The sequence below is a fragment of the Miniopterus schreibersii genome (assembly GCF_964146895.1).
Source record: "Miniopterus schreibersii genome assembly, chromosome: 1".
NCBI classification, from domain to species: domain Eukaryota; kingdom Metazoa; phylum Chordata; class Mammalia; order Chiroptera; family Miniopteridae; genus Miniopterus; species Miniopterus schreibersii.
The window spans coordinates 196,175,981-196,195,980 of NC_138101.1; the positions used below are offsets into that span (position 1 = coordinate 196,175,981).

Genomic DNA, 20,000 nt, shown 5'->3' on the forward strand with positions numbered 1-20,000 from the left:
GTGGACACACACCTCGATGCGTCGATGGGCGGGTTCTCCAAACCGGCCGGCAGCTCCCGGGAGCCCTGCGTCTGTCAGGGCTCCCCCTCTAGTCCCCGCTGCGCTGACCAAAGCCACCTGTCACCTGGGAGCCCAGCTAGCGTCCCCAGCCCTTCCCCCCATCGGTCACCTTCAGCTCAGAAGCTTCCTCTGCACCCTCCCTGCCTCCCCACCTCCCCGCAGGCACGCAGGGGCCACGGTTAAATACATGAGCAAGTGCTCAGCGGGCTCCCCTCTGCTTTGCAATTGGGGGGCGGGGGGGGGGGGACATTCACTTGAGAACTTTTTGAAACCATACAGGTAAACCAAACGATATTTCTCTCTTCCCCTCACAGTGCATCAGTAAGCACACCGGCCCCGGGAAAATCCAGAAAGTCCTCAAAGAAAACGCTTTCCTAACCAAGGAATTGACAGTCAGTATATAAGAGACTATTTTTTTTCTGCCCTTTTCCTAAACGGAGTGGCTCCCGAGGGGTTTGCGGTCAGGATGCCGGCCTCCAGGCCGCTCTGCGGCTCCCCCCGCGCAGCCCTAAAGCAGCGATCCTGTCCCTCCCGCGGGCCTGGTTTCTGTTCGGAGCCGCTCTCGGGGCGGCGGTCAGAAGAGGCATCTGAAAGCTGTCGGACGCGGAAAATGCTGCGCAGACCCTGGGTGTCATTCCCTCTGGCCTCTGTCTAAAACCCAAGCGGGGGCGGAGATGCAGAGTCCACCCCCACCAAGGCCAGCACAGCGCTGGTCGGGCAGCCTGCGCGTCCAGCCAGCTCGGGGGTGTCCCTCTTTTAGGATGAACGGGTCACAGCTCCACGTTGGAGAAAACGTCTGAAAGCGCGGGCGCCGCTGGTTGCCTCGCAGGAGCAGAAGTGGGTGGGTGGGTGGCGATGGCATCCAAGGGACCGTTTCCCTCCACATCCTGTTCTCTGGGATTTTTGAACCACAGGATTGCACTGTTCAAAAAAGAGACAAAATTAAACTTTTTTTTTTTTTTTAACATTTTTTTAAAAATATGTTTTTAATCATTTCAGAGAGAGGGAGAGAGAAACATCAATGACGAGAGGGTCATTGATCGGCTGCCTCCTGCAGGGCCCTGACCGGGGATCGAGCCCGCACCCCGGGCATGTGCCCTGACCGGGGATCGAGCCTCCTGGTATATGGGCCGACACTCAACCAACTGGGCCACACCGGCCAGGCACAGTTAAACATTTTAAAGACGCAACCTTCTACGTGGACTCCAGTATCTTCCTGCTCTGAGCGGCTGTGTGACCGCAGGCCGGCCCGGCCGGTGTGGGGAGGGGCAGGTGGGTCAGAGCATCGCGGCGGGCGCTCCGCCAATACCCAGTGCCGCCTTAATGGACGCGCACGTGCGGCCCATGGGTGTCTATTTTTCTTTAAAAAGAATAGATTTGGGTCTGTTATAACCGTCAAAATCAAAGTAAAGAGACACATCTCTAATGTGCCCTTACCTCTTAGCAAGAGAACATTGACCACCTCCTGGTGAACCTGAGGATGGAAGGCCTCCACGTGAAGGAGAATTTCAACATTCGCTGGGTCGCCCAGGCAGGATTTGTGGAAAATATCAACAGCATCCTCAAAGAGTACAAGCAGAGCAGAGGATTGCTGGTAAGGGCAACCCCTCCCGTCGTCGCAGCAGCGAAAGCACGTCCTGTCTCTAATGTCCCAATTTCTTATTTCACGTTATTTTTCAGTTTGACCCATTTGTCCAGGTCTAACCACCTACATGTGTATTATATTAACGCTGTCAACCGGATATTAAAACTTTGTAAACTTCACATCGGTAACGACAGCTGTGCTTGACACACGTCGAACGTGACGGGAGGCTGGAGACGGATTGTCACGGGGTTGTCTGTATAAGGAGAAAAGCGCGGTGCCCCGTATATCAGCCCTGGATATACGAGTGGGAGAGGGTGGGGGGAGGGCGGAGAAGTCTGATTCTTCTTTTTTTTTTTTTTTACCCTCACTCGAGGATATTTTTTCCATTGATTTTTAGAGAGTAGAAGGGAGGGAGGGAGGGGAGAGCCAGGGATCGAACCTGCAACCAAGGTACGTGCCCTAGACCTGGAATCGAACCCGAGACCCTCCGGTCTGCTGGCCGACGCTCCAGCCACTGAGCTAAACCCACCAGGGCTTACTCTCTCTCTCTCTTTTTTTTTTTTTTAAAGGAAAGTGTAAGTAAAGGCCAAGTTCAGTCCAGAAACAGTATTCATGAGGCGATAAATGAAGCACTATCTACACCGGAGCAGAGCTCCTCCCGTTTCTCTGTGGTCTTGACAGGAGTGACACGGTCACGTGGGGCTGGTGGCGTGTCCTGCTCTAGCGCTTTCCGTTGTGGGTGCTCCTGAGCTCAGGCCTAGTGTCCCGCTCCCCACGCCCAGGCCGTGCCCACTGTAGGCAGAGGAAGGGATGGGGAGGTCGCCTCGCAGGACCCGCAGCTCAGAGGCCCACCCGAGACCACAGCACCCCGGCAGCTACCGGCCGGGGGGGTCGCGAGGAGCTCACCCGTGACCTCTCCTCTCCCAGCCCATTAAGATCTGCATCCTCGGTCCTCCTGCCGTGGGGAAGTCCAGCATCGCCACGGTCCTGACCAAGTACTACAAGCTCCATCACATTAAGATGAAGGACGTCATTTCCGAAGCCATCGCGAAGCTGGTATGACTCCCCCCTGCTCCCCGGGGAGTTCTTCTGTCTTGAAAATGCTTTTCTTAGTCGGGTCCTAAAGAAGCCACTGATTTTACATGACGTCCTGCAGAGGGATTTGTCACTTTCGTTGGATTTTATTGTCGGCCCCACTTATGAAAACACCAAATCCCATGGGGCTCTTCTCTGTGAGGTGGAAACATCTTTTTCTCGGGTTGCCCTTGAATTTAGTCTGTCTGCAGCTGCTGCTCAAAGTGTATCTCCTGTTCTCTGTTGACTGGGACCTTTTTAGGTTTTTTTGCTTTTTTTGTTATGTTTTTTTTTTACTATGTCTTTATTGACTTCAGAGAGAGGAAGGGAGAGGGAGAGAGAGAAACATCAAGGATGAGAGTCATTGATCGGCTGCCTCCCGCAGGCCCCCTGCTGGGGATCAGAGCCCGAGACCAGGGCGTGTGCCCCGACCGGGAATCAAACCCCGATCTCCTAGATCCTAGGTCCATGCTCAATTCTTGAGGCCGCCCGGCAGGGCAGTTTTTGTGTGTTTTTTAACTTATTATTATTTTTTTAAAACGTATCTTTATTGATTTCAGATAGAGGAAAGGAGGGGGGGAGAGAGAGAGAGAGAGAAACATCAGTGATGAGAGAGTCACTGATGGGCTGCCTCCCGCAGGCCCCCGACTGGGGATCGAGCCCACAGCCCGGGCCTGTGCCCCGACCGGGAATCGAACCTGGAACCGTGATCTCCTGGATCCCAGGTGGAAGCTCCACCGCTGAGCCACGCCGGGCGGGCGTTTAAGTTACTATTCTTGATGTGCGTTTCTCAGGGACTTATCAGACGGTTTATGTGTTAAATGCTTTTTAAAAGAGAGACTTTATTTTCTTAGAGCAGTTTTAGGCTCAGAGCAACACTGAGAGGAAGGTTCAGAGACTTCCCCACGCCTCGCCCCCGCGTGGCAGGCGGCTAGCGGGCAGCGGGCCAGCGCAGGGCACCGGCCCACTGGGGGACCCCTGTGCGCAGGAGGCCCTGGTGGCGCCCAAGTTCGGCGGGGAAGAAGACGACGGCGAGGAAGAGGAGGACGACGAGACCTCGGAGGACGCGCAGGAGCTGCTGGACGGCATCAAGGAGAGCATGGAGCAGAACGCAGGTAACGCCGCCCGCCTGGCCCGCCGCCCCCCGCGGGGCCTGGCCTCTGCCTTTCCTTTCCTGCTCCAGGTAAACAGCACAACATTTTTATTTTTTAATCTATTTTATTTTTCTGACTTGGTCTGTGAGTCTTTCCGTCCCATCCTCCCCCCCCCCGTTACAAAAGTTTATTTGCTATTATAAGTTAAGTACAAAAATTATAACCACCACCAAGAAATTTCACTTAGGATCTCCCCTCCCAGGGGAAAAAAAACTCACTATTAATATTTCGGCGATGGAGCATAAGACGGGAAAGAGCCTGCGGGTGCGGCTCAGCCGCCCAGGGCACACACCTGGGGTGCAGGCTTGGTCCCCGCGGGGCCCACGCAGGAGGCAGCACATTGATGCTCATTCGCACATCCGTGTTCCTCTCTCTCTCCCTCTCCCTTCCTCTCTTGCTAAAAATCAATAAAAAGATTTTTTTTTTTTTTTTTAAAAAAAAGGGTGGGAAAGAACGACCTAAGTTTTAAAAATCAAATGTGTAGTCATAAATATTTTATAAGCATCAAAAATCATTAATTAAAAGGCAAAAGACAAACCAGGAAAAAATGCCTGCGCCAGTATGACAGTTAATACCCTTAATATATAAAATACTCAGGCAAACCAATAAAATCATTAAATCCTTAATAGAAAAAAATTGATGAATAACGCAGACCCGTAATTGATGCAGGAAGAAATATACCAGATCCGTGGGAAAATATCCCTACTCGTGGTTGGACACAAGAAACATCCAAACCAAAAACGTAGAGAATTTTTATAAGAATTTGAGCCAAACTGACGACATATGCCTGGGAGCAAAATCTCAAACGCTCTGAAGAATAAATAACAGGGCGGCCTCGGTTAAGATTAAGATTAAGGACAATTACAGAGGTGGGAGGAAGCGAGGCGGAGACTCGGTCTCGGGATAGTGAACAAGATTATGTGCTGGCTCTCGTGACAGTTAACACCCCTCCGGGAGCATTACTTCAGGCGGTTCAGCCGGGGTGCCCAAGAACAAATGCGCAGCGCTGGCCTAAGACCTGTCGCTGAGAAGTTCTGTTCCTGGGGCCTGACTGCCCACCACGGCCCGCGGCTCCCCACCACGGCCCGCCCAGTTAGGGATTTATGATCAGGTCACCCCGCAGGTTACTTCCGTAGAACCCCTTTCATGCATCCCCACACCCCCTTGGTAGTTTTAACCAGTTATCTGAGCAAACCCATCAAGTCAAGTGTTATTATCAACTCAAAATCTGGACCCATCTCCTCCCCACCCCGGGGTGAATTCGAGGCTGGTCCCCCTGCAGCCCCGAGCTAATAAGTGAGTGGCCCCTTGTTTGTTGGTGCTTTAAGAAGGCCATTCGGACGTCACGCACCGGCCTTCTGCCCAGAGGGAAACCGTCGTCAGCGGTTCTGAGGAAAACCATCTCACTTTTATACTTAGCTGAGTTCCTCTGCTCTCCTAGGTTCTTCTGGCTGCTCTAATAATTAAATCTACATGAGGCAGACTAGCGAGAAAATAACCAAGTTTAATGACACACCTCTGCGTGGGGCCCCACATGCGTGGGAGGGTCAGAGACCACGCTGCGTGAGAGGCTGAGACAGGCGGGGAAGGAGGGGTCGTCACGTTCTGAGCCAGGGCGAGGTGCAGCCGTTTGTCTTGCCACACGGGTTAAAAAAATCATTTCTGGTGATAACTCTTGTTATGGGCAAGGCCCCTAGTTTAAATTCTTTAAGGGAGAGGTAAAAGGTTCTCGTAAACCCAAAGGGTTTCAGTTGCCTTCAGTTCAAAATAACTCACAGGTAAAGTGACACATTTTGGGGAAGCATGTTCTGAACCCCTACATCTTTAATAATTGTTCCAGTTTTTTACATTTTTATTTAATTTTTTTTTTAATTTACCTACTGATTTGAGAGAGAGAGAGGAAGGGAGAGAGAGTGACAAACATCAGTTTGCTGTTCCACTTACGTATGCAGTCGTTGGTCGATTCATGCATGTGCCCTGACTAGAGATCGAACCCGCAGCCTTGGAATATCTGGATAATGCTCTAGCCAACTGAGCCACCCGGCCAGGGCCACTGTGCCCGTTTTAGAGCAAACGTCTCCCTCCTCGGCCTCCCCAAGCAATTGTGGTGGCGGCCGAGGCTCGAGAGGGACCTGTCAAGGGGGCCGAGGTCAGAAATGCCATGCAGACTGGAAGAGACAGGGAACAGGGCGGGGCCCCGGTCTCCTCTGCAGCTTTAAAGAGAACGGTGCCCTTGAGGCGCAGATCAAGCTTGATTTTTATTCAAATTCAGCAAACGTTTATTGAGCAGCTACTACTAATAAATCGTGTGCTAGCAGCATACACGGATACTCTCTCAATTCACACGGCGGAAGTGTTTACCATTGTGTATAAGGTTTTAGGGGTATAATATCAAAACAGGATTGCCCAGCTGGCGCCGCTCAGCAGTTAAGCATCGGCCTGGGATCCAGGCGATGGAGGTTCGATTCCCGGTCAGGGCACACGCCCGGGTTTTGGGCTCGATCCCCAGTAAGGGGCGTGCAGGAGGCAGCCGATCAGTGACTCCCTTGTCACTGGTGTTTCTATCTCTCCCTCTCCCTTCCTGTCTCTGAAATCAATAAAAACATATTTTTAAAAAACAGGATTGAGGAACCCCTGCCGCTCAGCAGGGGCAGTGAATGTCTCCACTGGCTCCCGCTCAGCTGTGCCGGGGGAAGCGCCCTGGGCTCGCGCACGTCGCCCTGGCCTCTGCCCTTTCTCGGACCCCAGCCCATCGGGTCCTGCCCCTTGCTGTGCGCTGGACTCCACGGGCCCTGTCTGAAATCCCAAACCGCACGTTTTCCCCTTCGATGGAAAAATAAGGGACTGTTTACACGGTCATTTTTCAGGTGACCGTAGGATGCGCCCCCCTACGTGGAACGTGGCTCCGCAATGATATTTTTCTTTCTTTTGACTAGGTCGCCTGGAAGATCAGTATGTCATTCGATTTGTGAAAGAAAAGCTAAAATCTATGCCTTGCAGGAATCAAGGCTACATTTTGGATGGATTCCCAAAGACCTACGACCAAGCCAAGGACCTGTTCAGCAGTGAGTCCGGCGCCCGCTGCCCTGACCGCGCGCAGGTGGCAACCGTCTCATTTTCTGAGCCCGGCGTGCTAATGATACAGTAAACGCAACAGTGTATATTTGTTTCCTTAGAGGACGAGGAGGAAGAGGAGGAGGAAGTCAAAGGCAAGATGTTTCCCTTCGACAAAGTAACCATCCCTGGTAAGTGTAAAGCATCCCTCCGAGGTCAGGTCTAAGGCGCGCCGCCTGGTAGCTTCCTCCTTTGTGCCAGAGCGATCTTTCTGATGCGAATAAAGTGGCCTTTATTGTTTGCCTCTTGGAGAAAAACAAGGGAAATGATACACTTAAAATCAAGTTTCCAAGCTAAGGGATGCACTGGGGGTGAACCTCGGGGACGTTAAGGCCCTTGGAGAATGTTTATTCCTGCTGCTCCCTCCTGGAAACAAAGCGAAACGCAGCCGGTCTGCCGATGCCCCGACCTCCGAGCCTGCGGGGCGGGCGAGGCCACCAGGGACCCAGGGACAGGGGCGCTGCCACCCCGCCCCGACCTGTTTCAGGGGCCAGCGAGGCCGTCGCCGTTCCAGGAGACACTGGGGATCGGGCGCTGAGCGGGGCGGGGAAAGCCCTCCGGCCTGCTGTGGCTCCGCAGCAGGTTCGTCCCGTCACGTATTTGCACGGAGGTTTCGCAACGTGCCCCTGAAAGAGCGGCATAAACAACTTAAGCCAGGAAAAGGGAGCTGCTGAGTAGCTAGCAGGCATCTCTTCTGACCTTGCCGTGAACTTTAAAAGTTTCTCTCTCTCTCTCCCTCTCCTTTTTTTAAAATCAGTTTGCCTGAGGTGTGATCACAGGAGGTAATCTCTGCCCATATGGCATTTACAAGCTATTTCCAACAACTTAGTACAAGGTTGTGTCGCAGAGGGGAGAACGCCCCCCCCCCCCCAACCTTCTTGAGCTCTTAGGGCTGGACTCGTGATAAAATAATTGATAGAGGAGAAAAGCCACTTAATACATGCGCACAAGAGAATCATAATAAGATGCTTAGGTCATAAAACGAGAGTCAAGGGAACGATCGAACCAGGTACCTTTTAAGTACTTTTTAGACAAAGAAACAATCAAGCGATGAGAAGGTGGCAGAAGAAAGACTGTGCTTGTTAAAAAGGAATCTAAGCAAGTCTGGGGCATTCCTCTCCTCAGGAACCTAAGCGGAGTTTGGGCTTGAGTAGTAAACTGATACGGGTTACAGGGCTTGTTTACACACGCTTTCCATCCGGTTGCCTCAGCCCTCAGGAGCAGGGAGGCACCGGTCACACGGGAGAGTCACCTCCTGCTCTTAGCGGGACAGAGATCTCAGGATTTTCTTCTTGCGTAATTTTTAAAGTAACTTTAATTCAAAACAATCCATGTGCCACCGTGGCATATCTTGGGGTGGCCTGCCCTGGGCCCCGACGGTTGTAACTCAGAAGGGCCTGCTGTTCACTTGGGTCAAAGTCCCCGGGAAAGTGGGGTCACCTCTGTGACCCTCCCCTCCTCTCGGTCCAGGCACAGCTCACAGCGGTGCTCACAGAAGCGCCGGGACCACCAGCGAGCAGCATCCTCGGGGCTGGAGGTTCGTGGCAGGAGCATGAAAGGGATGGGTTGTCTCATATTTCCCACTCATTTATGTATTTGCCTTAGAAAAAAGTTAAAAAGTAAAGTCAATTACACTAAATAACCAGGTCTACCCATTTCATGGGCATTTATCACCTCCGGGTAGTATTTATTCTTCACAAACCCTGCCATAAATCGTTGTCTTATCACGGAGGCAGAAATAGGTTAAATTCAGCTCAGCTCACCATTTGTCATACCCCAGACACCCCCGGAGATGAGCTCCTTGAACCTTCCCACTATCCTGCAAGGCGGGAATTACTCCCAGGTCTACGGATCCCAGGAGCTGAGGCCCACAGACTGATCCAGGCCCACTTCACTGGGAAAGGGGGTTGGGGGTGGCTTCAGTGCAAACCCAGGCCTCCTCATCTACTGCCTCCAAAAAAGCAGAATTAATGAAAGCCCTTCATAAGATAAAGAAATGGAAACAGGTAAAAACGAGGAATGATTCTTTATCACGGTCCCCTGGGCTTTCCTCTCTTTGTTGGACACAGTCCAAACGCATCTCAGATGTTATCCATTTGGAATGTTTAGTGTGTTTTTTGGTAAATTACTCCCTTTCCGGAAATTACCATTGTTTTCTATCTTCCTGAAAGAAATTAGAGAGTGTCTCACTTGTACCCCCAGGATTTTAATGTATGGAGGTGACTGAGTGACACCACAAGAGCCTAATGCCATTGAAAGAAGAATTTGTTACGTTTCCCCAGAGAAGGGGGTGTACAGGGCCACATGTGGAAGCACCAGGTAGAAGCAAGAGGCGGGGGACCGTCTAAAACACAGCCTTTACTGGGGTTTCCATGGGAAAGTCAGGGCAGGACAGAGTAAACAGCTTTTTCAGAAGACTGCACAGTTTGTGTAATTCCAGTGGGCTCTGGTCTCTAGTTGCCTGGTACCGGGCCCTGGATGGTGTCAGGCAGGGGAGAGGTTGGCCTGGTGTGTGTTACAGAAAGGGGGCGGTGGCCTGCGTATGAGAGGCAGGCTCCCAATTAAGTTGCTAACCATGTTTAGAAATCAGCTAGCCCTGCCTGGGAGGGGCAGCCTCCCCCCAGGTTGGTGAGGCGTCCTCTAGATGTCCAAATATCATAAGGTACAGAAAATAACATGATTAATACCAGCATCCATGCTGGACTTGCGTGATAACACCTTTGAATCTATGGTATTACATCCAGTCCTGGGGGTAAATCATCGCATTTCTCCTCTGCTGCTGGCCTGTATCAAGTTGATTCCTTTCAGATCTCCTAGTCGAAAGAGACAAGTTTAAAGTTGTACCTACCTGATGAACATGGAAACATGTTAAAACTTTGATTTTCACATGACTCCAGAGAGCCGAATACAGTGACCTCGTTTTGTACAGTCCTACCAAACAGAAATCTACTTGCTCTCCACAGTTAGCCAACCCAAGGAAAGTAGATGTTCTGAATAATTATCTCAAGATACTGCAAAATCCTGAAGTTTTCCCCGAATCATAAAAGATAAAGAACTTTTAAAAATATGCCATCGCCAGGCCGGTGTAGCTCGGTGGTTGAGCATCGACCTATGATCCAGGAGATCACGGTTTGCTTCTCAGTCAGGACACAGGCCCCGTTTTCCCGCTCGATCCCCAGCAGGGGGCGTGCAGGAGGCAGCCGATGAATGACTCTCATCCTTGATGTTTCTCTCTCCCTTTCTCTCTCTGAAATCAATAAAAATATATTTAAATATATATATATATATATATATATATATATATATATATATAATCTAGTGGGAAATTAGATATTAAAATTCTTAGAAAATTGGAAGCCAAGTATATCACTCATTATGCACAATATTGATTAACTGGACCCTTCCATCTCCCAGTCACTGGAAAAAAGATACAGTATTACATTTTGAGATTCATAGATTATTAACAGAATTATTAAATTTTGACCTCGATAACTGACGTCATGGAGCTTCAATAGATTCAATTTCCAGTGAACTTATTGACGTAATTCCTATTTAAGTACTATAGCAGCATCTGGGGTGCAGCTGTGCCCTTTTCTTTTCAAAATATAGCTACTCAGGAAAATCAAATGATCAACGGTGAGCATCTAATCTAAGTTAAGTTAGGTCAGAATCGCGGTGGTATCAGGCTACGGCTGAGTCCTGTCCTCAGCCTCTTCTCACTGTTCACACACGAAGCGGGCAATGTTCACACAAGTTCCCTGTGCCCCCCGGGCGCGCCCTGCCCTGGGCTCTGCGCTTCACCTTTACTTTTCTTGTTCATTCAAGAAAGCATGTTCGGGTCAGGGTTTCGTACGTAGCAGAGCAGCTCCCTCCACACACACACACACACACAGAAAGCATGTTAGACTGTAGTTAAGTGACAGTGACATCATTATGTGGCAAACCAATAAAATTTTTGAATAAAAATTAAAACATTCCCAAGCTCCGCCAGGCTCTCACAGGCAGGAGTCCCCGTTTGTATTAATTTGGCAAATCAGCTATTAAAGCATTTCGCTCGTAGCCACCAGTCTCCTTGGGGATTGACTGGGAAGCTGGTAACAGATACCACAGGGTTACTAGAGATTTGATATTTATAATTTCTGCTGCTTTTATTAAAAGGAAGGGAGGGAAGGAGGGAGGGAAAGAAAAATAATAGATCCTTCAATTACCAATTGGCCGGGCCTCAGAGGGTAGTCGGGAAACATCCCTGGGTTGCGTGCGCTTTACCTCCAAGTTGTCAGGCCGCTGCAGCAACGCCAGGCCTCGGCCGCCGCCCAGCTCCTGCTGCTCACGCAACCCGCAGTCACTGGGTTAACTCGGGAGCCTCCCCTTCTCCCCAGAATTCGTCTGTGCGCTGGACGCCTCGGACGAGTTCCTGAAGTTTCGGGTGATGAACCTCCCCGAGAGCGTGGTGGCAGAGACCCACTACAGCCAGGACCGCTTCCTCCGCAGCCTGAGCAACTACCGGGACATCAACACCGAAGACGAGACGGTCTTCAACTATTTTGATGAGCTTGAAATCCACCTGATACATATCGGTAAGAAATGAACTCAAAGATAAGGCGAAGGTGGGGAGCCACCGTGGTGCCAGGACCCCCGGCCCGCCCCAGAGCGAGTCTGTGGCGGGGCTGGGGGAAGACGGAAGGGTTGCGAAGTCGCGGGGTGGACGGGGCACGTCTCCTGGGTTTAAACAAGGCACGTCCCCTGGGGAGCCCTACTTGAGGATTTGGTGGTGGAGAGTTGTTTTCTCAAAATACATGGCTATATTATGAAGTGGAATACTGCATTTTTAAAGGGCATTTCAAAGAAGTGTGTTTGCTGCAGGCTGCTTTGGGCCATTTCCCCAGCTGCCTTGGGGACAGTCCCTCCTGGCCTTTAGACTAGCCAGCTGACCCCCATAGCTACTCAGAAAAGCAAATCGCTCTCCACTGTTATTTCTTCGGTTTCCTCTAAACACTTCTCTCGGAACTTAGCTCACAGCGAGCACCCAGGAAACATGCCCTCCCGTCGCCCTCACCATCGTCACCCTGGGTCCTGGCTCCAAATCTCAGCTGTCGTAGCCGTTCCCACTCCCCTTGGCTTGGTGAACCCCTAAACTTCCTTTCTGGTTGTCTGGGTACTGGACACTTCTTCCTCCTTCGGGGAGAAAGCCCAGCTTGGTGGGAGCTGAGTGGCCAGGCCGAGCGCTTGGGCCGCCCAAGGCCTCTCTTCACCCCCGAGCGCCAGATGGGCAGCGTTTGGACCCTGGAGTATGGGAGGCTTGGAGCTAATGTCGCAGGAGCGCCGATGCCCTTCCCGCTCTGCCCGGGTTTTTCTCATCTGTGAAAGCGAATAATCCCTGGCGTGTGGAGTTCTTCCAAATGGTTGAGATAAGAGATAGGGAGTATCTGGCATGTAGAAGGAGTTCAAAAGTGGTAATTTCGTTTTCCCGACCAACACTAAGCCATGAAATGGCCTAAGAAAGAAAAAGATAACACTGCGTGTCAGTCTGCACACTCTCCTCTGTTTCGCAGCCTCGGAAGTGACTGGGCCTTGCCCTCGCCTGACTCTGTGCATATTGGATATATTTTACACGGTTTGCATGTAAAGCTAAGGATCTGACACCTACCAATATGGGAAGTCCTTTGCCCTATTTAATTAGAGAACTAGGAAAAAATGGTGAGCAAATTTCACAAAAATACTAATTGTCATCTTTTCCGTAAAACCCCGGAAGCTATTTATGGCGAGATGAGCAGGGCCCCAGGAGAAATGCCGAGAGAGACACAGAAGCGGCGGGAGGAGTGAACGAGGGGCCATCGTGCTCCTGTCTCGTTCTGTGCCCCACACGCCTGGCGGCCTCTCCACGCTGACGACCCGGAGATAATAGAAGCAAGGGGGAGAAATGTACCGTCAGGATGGGCGTGGGGGAGGGTTCCGCCAGGGGTGCGGCCTGGCCTCAGAAGGGCCTGGAATGGCCGGGAAAGGTGCTGGCACCCGCATTCCCGCTCTGCGTCTCTGAACTCCACTTCTCGCTCCTTGGACCAGGGTCTCTCCCTCTCTCCTCTCTGGCTCACGTGGTGGCCTGGGGCAGCCCTGCCACCTGGAGTTTCTGTGCTACACTGGAGCCAAGCCCGGAGCTGGACGTGACTTTCAGTCCTAATTCCACATTCCAAGAAGGGCAGGTCAGAGGCCACACGGCGCCCGCTTGGTCAGGTGCCCATCCCCACCCCCCAGGGTCAGGGCGAAGTATTGCTGGGGGCAGCTCTGTCCTCTGTGAGCCCCTCCTCCAAAAGTGAGCCTCTTCCAAGACAGTTTCAGCCCAGCCGGCGTGGCTCAGCGGTTCAGCATTGACCTGGGATCCAGGGGATCTCGGTTTGATCCCGGTCAGGGCACATGCCCGGGCTTCCGGCTGGACCCCAGTGCAGGAGGCAGCCGATCAGTGACTCATCACTGATGTTTCTCTCTCTCTCTCCCTCTCCCTTCCTCTCTCTGAAATCAATAAGGACATTAAAAAAATTTAAAAAACACACCACCAGTTTCAGAGCCCTTTCAAGCACATGAAGGTTGTGTTTTCTAGAGGAATCCAGGGAAAATACATTTAAATGTCAGAGTTCAGGCGAGTCTTTGTCTTTGTTTTTGCCGCCTTTTGGCTGCTTCTACCCACTAACTGATACATTGTCCCTGTTCTTCCCTCTGTGCCTGGAGTCTAGGTCACGGTTACAGTGTATGAACATGGGGCGGGGGAGAGGTTCCCCGGGAGGAAGGTCCGGGGGTGCCGGGCAGCATATGCATTCAGGGCACACCTTTTATGCAGACACCTTCCAAGGAAACCCAAGAGAGGGTGCAGAATTTACTATTATTTACTATTTAGGGACTATAGGAGACTCGATACCAAACCGCCTTTCTCTCTTTTTTTTTCTTCTTGGTTCTGATATTAACATTAGTCAGATAGTGTGCAGTTTGGACTTTTTCCTATTCGGGTAGGCTAACTGAAACAGTTAATTTTTTAAGTAAATGAAAAACATGTCCCGAAATGACTGACTCTCAGAAACACAAAAGAAACCAGGAGGTCTCCCAGTTGGGCCTCCAACAAATGTAGGACTTCCTTCTATGGAAACCCCAACTGAAGTGTTCCAGCCTTTGCTTGAATGCTTCCAGGAATGGGGGACTCGCTCCTTTGAGGAAGTCCATTCCCCCCTCCACCATCCACCCAATTAAACCAACAGTGACTGTCAGAACGCACAGACAGGAGCCCAGCCTAGCCCCCGTCTGGTATTTGCCAGGGAGACAAGACATTCTGGACCGTGCTGGCAACTCGGAAAGGAACCCCCCGTGTGGAAATTCACGTAACTTAACGGCCACCAGTTTACAGTGATAAAGAATCGTCCCGAACGTGGTCTCAGAGTCCACTGCAGACGGGCCCCGAACCAAGTATGTGCTGATCGCCTCCCTCTCTCCTGGTGTTCAGACGTAGGACGGCTCGAAGACGCTCAGAACAGGCTCGCTATCAAGCAGCTCATCAAGGAGATTGGGGAGCCTCGGAATTACGGCTTAACAGAGGAGGAAAAGGCCGAAGAGGAGCGGAAGGCTGCTGAGGGCCGCCTGGCCAAGGAGGCGATGGAGGAGGCCGAGCGGGAGCACCGGGAGGCCTTGGAGACGGCGGAGAAGATCGCGCGCTGGGAGGAGTGGGTGAGTGTGCGTGTGCGCGTGTGCATGTGTGTGCATGTGCACGTGCGCACGTGTGTGCATGCACCTGTGCAGGGGGGCCCCGCAAAGCCACTTAGGCCTATTGCGCTTCGGATCCTGCTGATAGAGAAATGTCACAGAAATACCCCAAATAAGCTTTGTTTACGAGTTTATTTAGTCATCTGTACCATTTTTAGCATGGCGCCCATAATCCTTTCCTTAGTATAAATAGCTAGCCAACACCAGTAGTAGTATCACACACGTGTGACGCGTACCATTTTGCTGCAGGCCGACCTTGTGATTTCATCGGATTTTCCTCCATTTACCCACCTAACCTGGGTGGTCAGCCCCGTGCCACCCCCCTGCCCAGGTCACGGAGTCTCCGCCGCTCTGCTCCCCACAGCAGCGCTCAGTGCCACACGCCTCTCCACTCACCCGGGTCGGAGTCTCTCCTGACCTACCTGGCTGCGCTCCCCACTGGACTCCCCAGCTCCGCCCCAACCCCCTTGTCTCTTCCAGGCAGCCCCCGCTCCACTGCCACTCTGCTCAAGCTCCTCACGGGCTGACCGTCGCATGAGACGAAAGCCCAAACTCCTCATCGGGCCCCAAGGGCTTTGGGGACCTGGCTGCTGCTAAGGTTTCCCGGTGCCTCTGAACGTGCGCCACCTGCGTGACCGGCTTCCTCACTGCTTTTTGAGTCTTTGCTAGAAGTCATCTTTCCAACGAGGCCTTTCCTGGACATCAGCCACATTTAAAATTTCAACCCTGGCCCGGCTGGTTAGCTCAGCTGGTTGGAGCGTTGTCACAATGCGCCAACATTGAGGGCTCAATACCTGGTCAGGGCACAAACAAAAATCAGCTGATGAATGCACCGATGAATCAGTATCTCTCTCTCTCTCCTCCTCTGTCTCAAAAATCAGTAAATAAAATAAAGTAGGATTTCAACCCCTGCTCCTCTCCAAAACATGCCATGTCCCCTTTTATACTTTTTAATTTCTCTCTTTCCACTTGAATTCTATCTAATGTATGGAAGGGAGGGGGGAGGGAAGGAGGGAGGATTCCTATGCACACATCTCCCTGTGCCTGACTGTCCCCTTAGCACACCTTTCTAAGTGTTGCGAAGTCAGACTATGTGCATGTGGTTTCATTTTTGATTCACATTTCTGAGCTATCCCAGGCAAGGGTAAACAAGGTCACAGTTTACGGTGTAGTTCCCTGACCACCTCCCACCCTGCTTTCTCGATTTTGCGCACACATGCCACTCACACACATGCCACTCTGGTAAACAAAAAACCGATCTCATTGTTTGTGTTCATTGTTCTGATCACAAATTTAATGACTTTTCCTGAGTTAGGAATTTACGTTTCTTCTTATGCCGCACGTTTTCTCTGCGCATGCCAGAGCTGTGTGTCCTTTGCTTAATATTTCGCAAGAAAACTCCCGATAAGGTAGTACAAGGGAAACAGGAATGGGCCAAGCAAACAGCCTCCCAGGCCGTCCAAATCCGGCTCCACTCTCTTCGTAGGTCCGTGGCCTTGCGCATGTTACTGTGTGTCCCAGCTTGTCCAAGTGTGAAACGAGGATGGTTACAGCACCTACTGCACAGAGTCGTGGCAGGGACTAAGGAGTTAATATGTGTAAAAACATGCAGGCAGTCCTGGCACATAGTGTGCACTCCAGTCAGGTCTTAGCGTTTGATAATATGTTGCAAATAGTCTTTCTCAGTTCATCCTTTATCTTCTAACATCACTTATGGTGTTTCTTCTGGTCATAAAAATATTTATGTTTACATGTAGTCAAATCCATCAGTCTTTTCCCATTTTGATTTCTGGGTTTGCTATCTTGCTGGGAAAGACCTTTTTAATTAAAAAAAAATCAATTAGAACTCTTTATCTTGCAAATGACAGAAAAGTACATTTAAAATGGATTAGAAAGAAAATTGATTCACGTAGCAGAAAAGGCCAGGGGTAGGGCTGGCTTCAGGCGAGGCTTGATATAGGTGCTCAGATGATGTCACCAAGGACCTGGGATCCCTCTCTCTGCTCCACCTTCTTTGTTGGTGTCATTCTCGGGCTCTTCCTGATGTGTCCATGGACAGGAGGTGGGCTGGACTGATGGGCTCAGGTTCCACCCAACCCACTAGCCTGAGAAGGAAGATTTCTCAAAGGAAATATGGATTTTTCCCAAGGGAGGGTGGCTGTATGCTGAACAAGGAATAACACGTCCACCAAACCAGTACCTTCTAGACTGTCTGTTAGCACTTCTATGAGCCTTTCCTTTCCCCTTCCCTCTCTCTCTCTCTCTCCCTTCCTTCCTTCCTTCCTTCCTTTCCTTCCTTCCTTCCTTCCTCCCTCCCTCCCTCCCTCCCTCCCTCCCTCCCTCCCTCCCTCCCTCCCTCCCTCCTTCCTTCCTTCCTTCCTTCCTTCCTCCTTCCTCCCTCCCTCCCTCCCCCCTCCCTCCCTCCCCCCCTCCCTCCCCCCTCCCTCCTTCCTTCCTTCCTTCCTTCCTTCCTTCCTTCCTTCCTTCCTTCCTTCCTCCTTCCTCCCTCCCTCCCTCCCCCCTCCCTCCCTCCCTCCCTCCTTCCTTCCTTCCTTCCTTCCTTCTTCCTCCCTCCCTCCCTCCCCCCCTCCCTCCCCCCTCCCTCCCTCCCCCCCCCTCCCTCCCTCCCTCTCCTCCCTCCCTCCCTCCCTCTCCTCCCTCCCCCCTCCCTCCCTCCCCCCCTCCCTCCCTCCCTCCCTCCCTCCCTTTCATGACTAGCCCATTGTTATAACACCATTTATATCTATTCCCTGCTGGTTGGAAATGCCATCTTTATAATAACGTGGTGAACATTTAAAGCACGATGTAGTTCTAATGCATTGTGGGGTGAGTTGTGTGAGTGTTCTCCCTTTTCTGACTATTTACCCCACCCCTAAATGTCCTATGTGTAGAATAAACGACTAGAGGAAGTGAAAAAAGAAGAAAGAGAATTACTAGAGGCTCAGTCTGCCCCCCTGAGGAACTACCTGATGACCTATGTCATGCCAACGCTCATGCAGGGCCTCAATGAGTGCTGCAAGGTCAGGCCAGAGGATCCTGTTGATTTTCTGGTAAGAGGTTTAGGATGTATTTTAAGTATCAATTTGAAAATAAAATATACCTGAATCTATACGGGAAGCCAGCTGACACAGAGAAATTGTATGTCTGGTATTTGGGAAATAGCCTCTAATACCTTCACAGTTTATAAGATTAAACCAAATTTTTATTGAGTAAAATTATACAGGCTTCAGGTGTACAGTTCTACAATACATCCTCCGTATACTGTATTGTGTTCACCACCCGTTCCTCTCCTTCATCACGGTTTATCCCCTTTGCGCTCCTCAACTGCCCATCCCGTTCCCTCTGGCAGTCACCACACCGTTGTCTGCTTGGATGAGTTTTTCTTAATCCATTCACCTTTTTCACCCAGCCCCAACCCCCTCCCTTCTAACAGCTCTCAGTTTCCTTTATCTATGAGTCTGTTTCTATTTTGTTTACTTTGTTCATTAGATTCCACATATAAGTTAAATCATACGGCATTTGTCTTTCTCTGACTGGCTTATATCACTTAGCATAAGATTTTTATTTTATTACTCATTTGAAAGTAAAAGATTTACATACTTTTACTTTTAAATGGTAGACATTAAAAGTACACATGCATGACTCATAAATATCTTGTAATGCCTTCTAATTGCTGACTTGTCTTTCTTCTTTCACTTACAGGCAGAGTATCTCTTCAAGAACAATCCTGTGACACAGTGAACTGGAAGGACCTCGTGCCATAACCCTTCACAGAGCCAGAGATGACTTTGATGTAATTTCAAAAATGGCTTTGAAATCTGCTTTCCCAGTTTTTGGAAATTTTTTTTCCCCCTGCATGCAAATATTTCATTAAGTAAAATCATTATAAAAAGCTACATGGCAACTTCATCAAAACTGTATTTGAAAGGTAAATTTGATAAGGTATCTGCAATAAATATTTACTATTTCATTCTAAGTCTGCATACTGATGTTTCTAGTAATTTATAGTATGGGGAAAATCAGACTATATATTATTTGAACATGTAGGCTAATGAATTTACACCATTAGTTATGGCCCAAATACCAGTGTTGTTAGAAACAGAAATAATTTAGGATGATTTATGCTTTGCTGAGTCACAGTTAGATGTGATTTGTTTCCACAAGGCTGCTTTTCTAGTTCAGGGTGAGTGGTCCAACCAATGAGTCAGAGAGCCTTAGGAACTTCTTGGTAGAAAAACTCATGTAAACAGAAGGAATACTTCTAGTATTTGCGATATTAGAAAGTTGCCGAATATTTTTAACAAACTATAATATAGGCATAAGTGATCAATCCCTATGGTCTCATCCAGCTCTAAATGTCCTCTAAGTCCCAGAAATACACAGAATGAGAAATACATTTAGGTTTAATGGTGTATCTATTTCACCCCTTTAGATAATGTAATCTGAATATAACCGCTATTTGTTTATTGTGGTAAAATACATACAACGTAAAATGTGTCATAACCATGTAAAGTGTACAGTTCAGAGGCACTAAGTCCATTCAGTGTTGCTCACTCACCACCATCTGGCTCCAGAACTTTTCATCCCCCAATGGAAACCCATTAAGCAGTCACTCCCTTTCATCCCCTCCCCCCAGCTCCGAGCAACCACTGATCTATGGGTTTCTTTATTCTGGATATTGTATTTAAACAGAATCATACATGTGGCCCTTTGTGTCTGGCTTCTTTTACTTTGCATGTTTTCAAAGGTTTATCCATCTCATAGCACGTATCAGCACTTCATTCCTTTCTATGGCTGAATATTCCCTTAGACCACATCTGGTTTAACCGTTCACTTGTTGATGGACATTTTGGTTGTTTCTGCCTTTGAAAGTTGTGAATACAGCTGCTATGAACACCTGTGTACAAGTTCTTGTTTGAACACTGTCAATTCTTCTGGGTAGATACCTAGGAGTAGAATTGCTGTCATATGGTAACTGCATTTAACTTACTGAGGAACTGCCAAGTTGTTTTCCACAGTTGGCCTCATCATTTTTCGTTCCCAGCAACACGAGGGTTCTAATTCTCCTGCACTTGCTATTTTGTGTGCGTGTTTTTAATGGTAATGAAGTATCACTTTGTGACTAAGCATCTTTGCATGTGCTTGCTGGCCACTTGTGCATCATCTTTGGAGAAATGTAAATTCAAGTTCCTGGCTCACCTTTTATCTGGGTTGTTGCACTTTTGTTATTGAGTTGTAAGCGTTCTTTATATATTCTGGATATAAGACTC

At 49.8% G+C, this 20,000-nt stretch overlaps 1 protein-coding gene across 3 annotated transcripts in view; it reads left to right on the plus strand.

Moving 5' to 3' along the window:
- The window catches only part of AK7 (adenylate kinase 7), a 33,633-nt gene extending 14,921 nt beyond the window's left edge, over positions 1-18,712 (plus strand). Inside the window, exons 9-18 of one of the 3 annotated variants that reach the window (XM_081138738.1) lie at positions 375-452; positions 1,505-1,654; positions 2,573-2,701; positions 3,708-3,834; positions 6,810-6,938; positions 7,050-7,118; positions 11,367-11,564; positions 14,474-14,694; positions 17,622-17,780; positions 18,433-18,712. In XM_081138738.1, the coding sequence (XP_080994864.1) occupies positions 375-452; positions 1,505-1,654; positions 2,573-2,701; positions 3,708-3,834; positions 6,810-6,938; positions 7,050-7,118; positions 11,367-11,564; positions 14,474-14,694; positions 17,622-17,780; positions 18,433-18,471 (1,299 nt within the window). In that variant the 3' untranslated portion in view covers positions 18,472-18,712. Of the gene's footprint in view, positions 1-374; positions 453-1,504; positions 1,655-2,572; positions 2,702-3,707; positions 3,835-6,809; positions 6,939-7,049; positions 7,119-11,366; positions 11,565-14,473; positions 14,695-14,979; positions 15,652-17,621; positions 17,781-18,432 lie in introns of those variants that run through there. The other 2 variants (XM_081138740.1, XM_081138739.1) reach the window with 2 other exon arrangements.
- Positions 18,713-20,000: the final 1,288 nt, after the last annotated feature.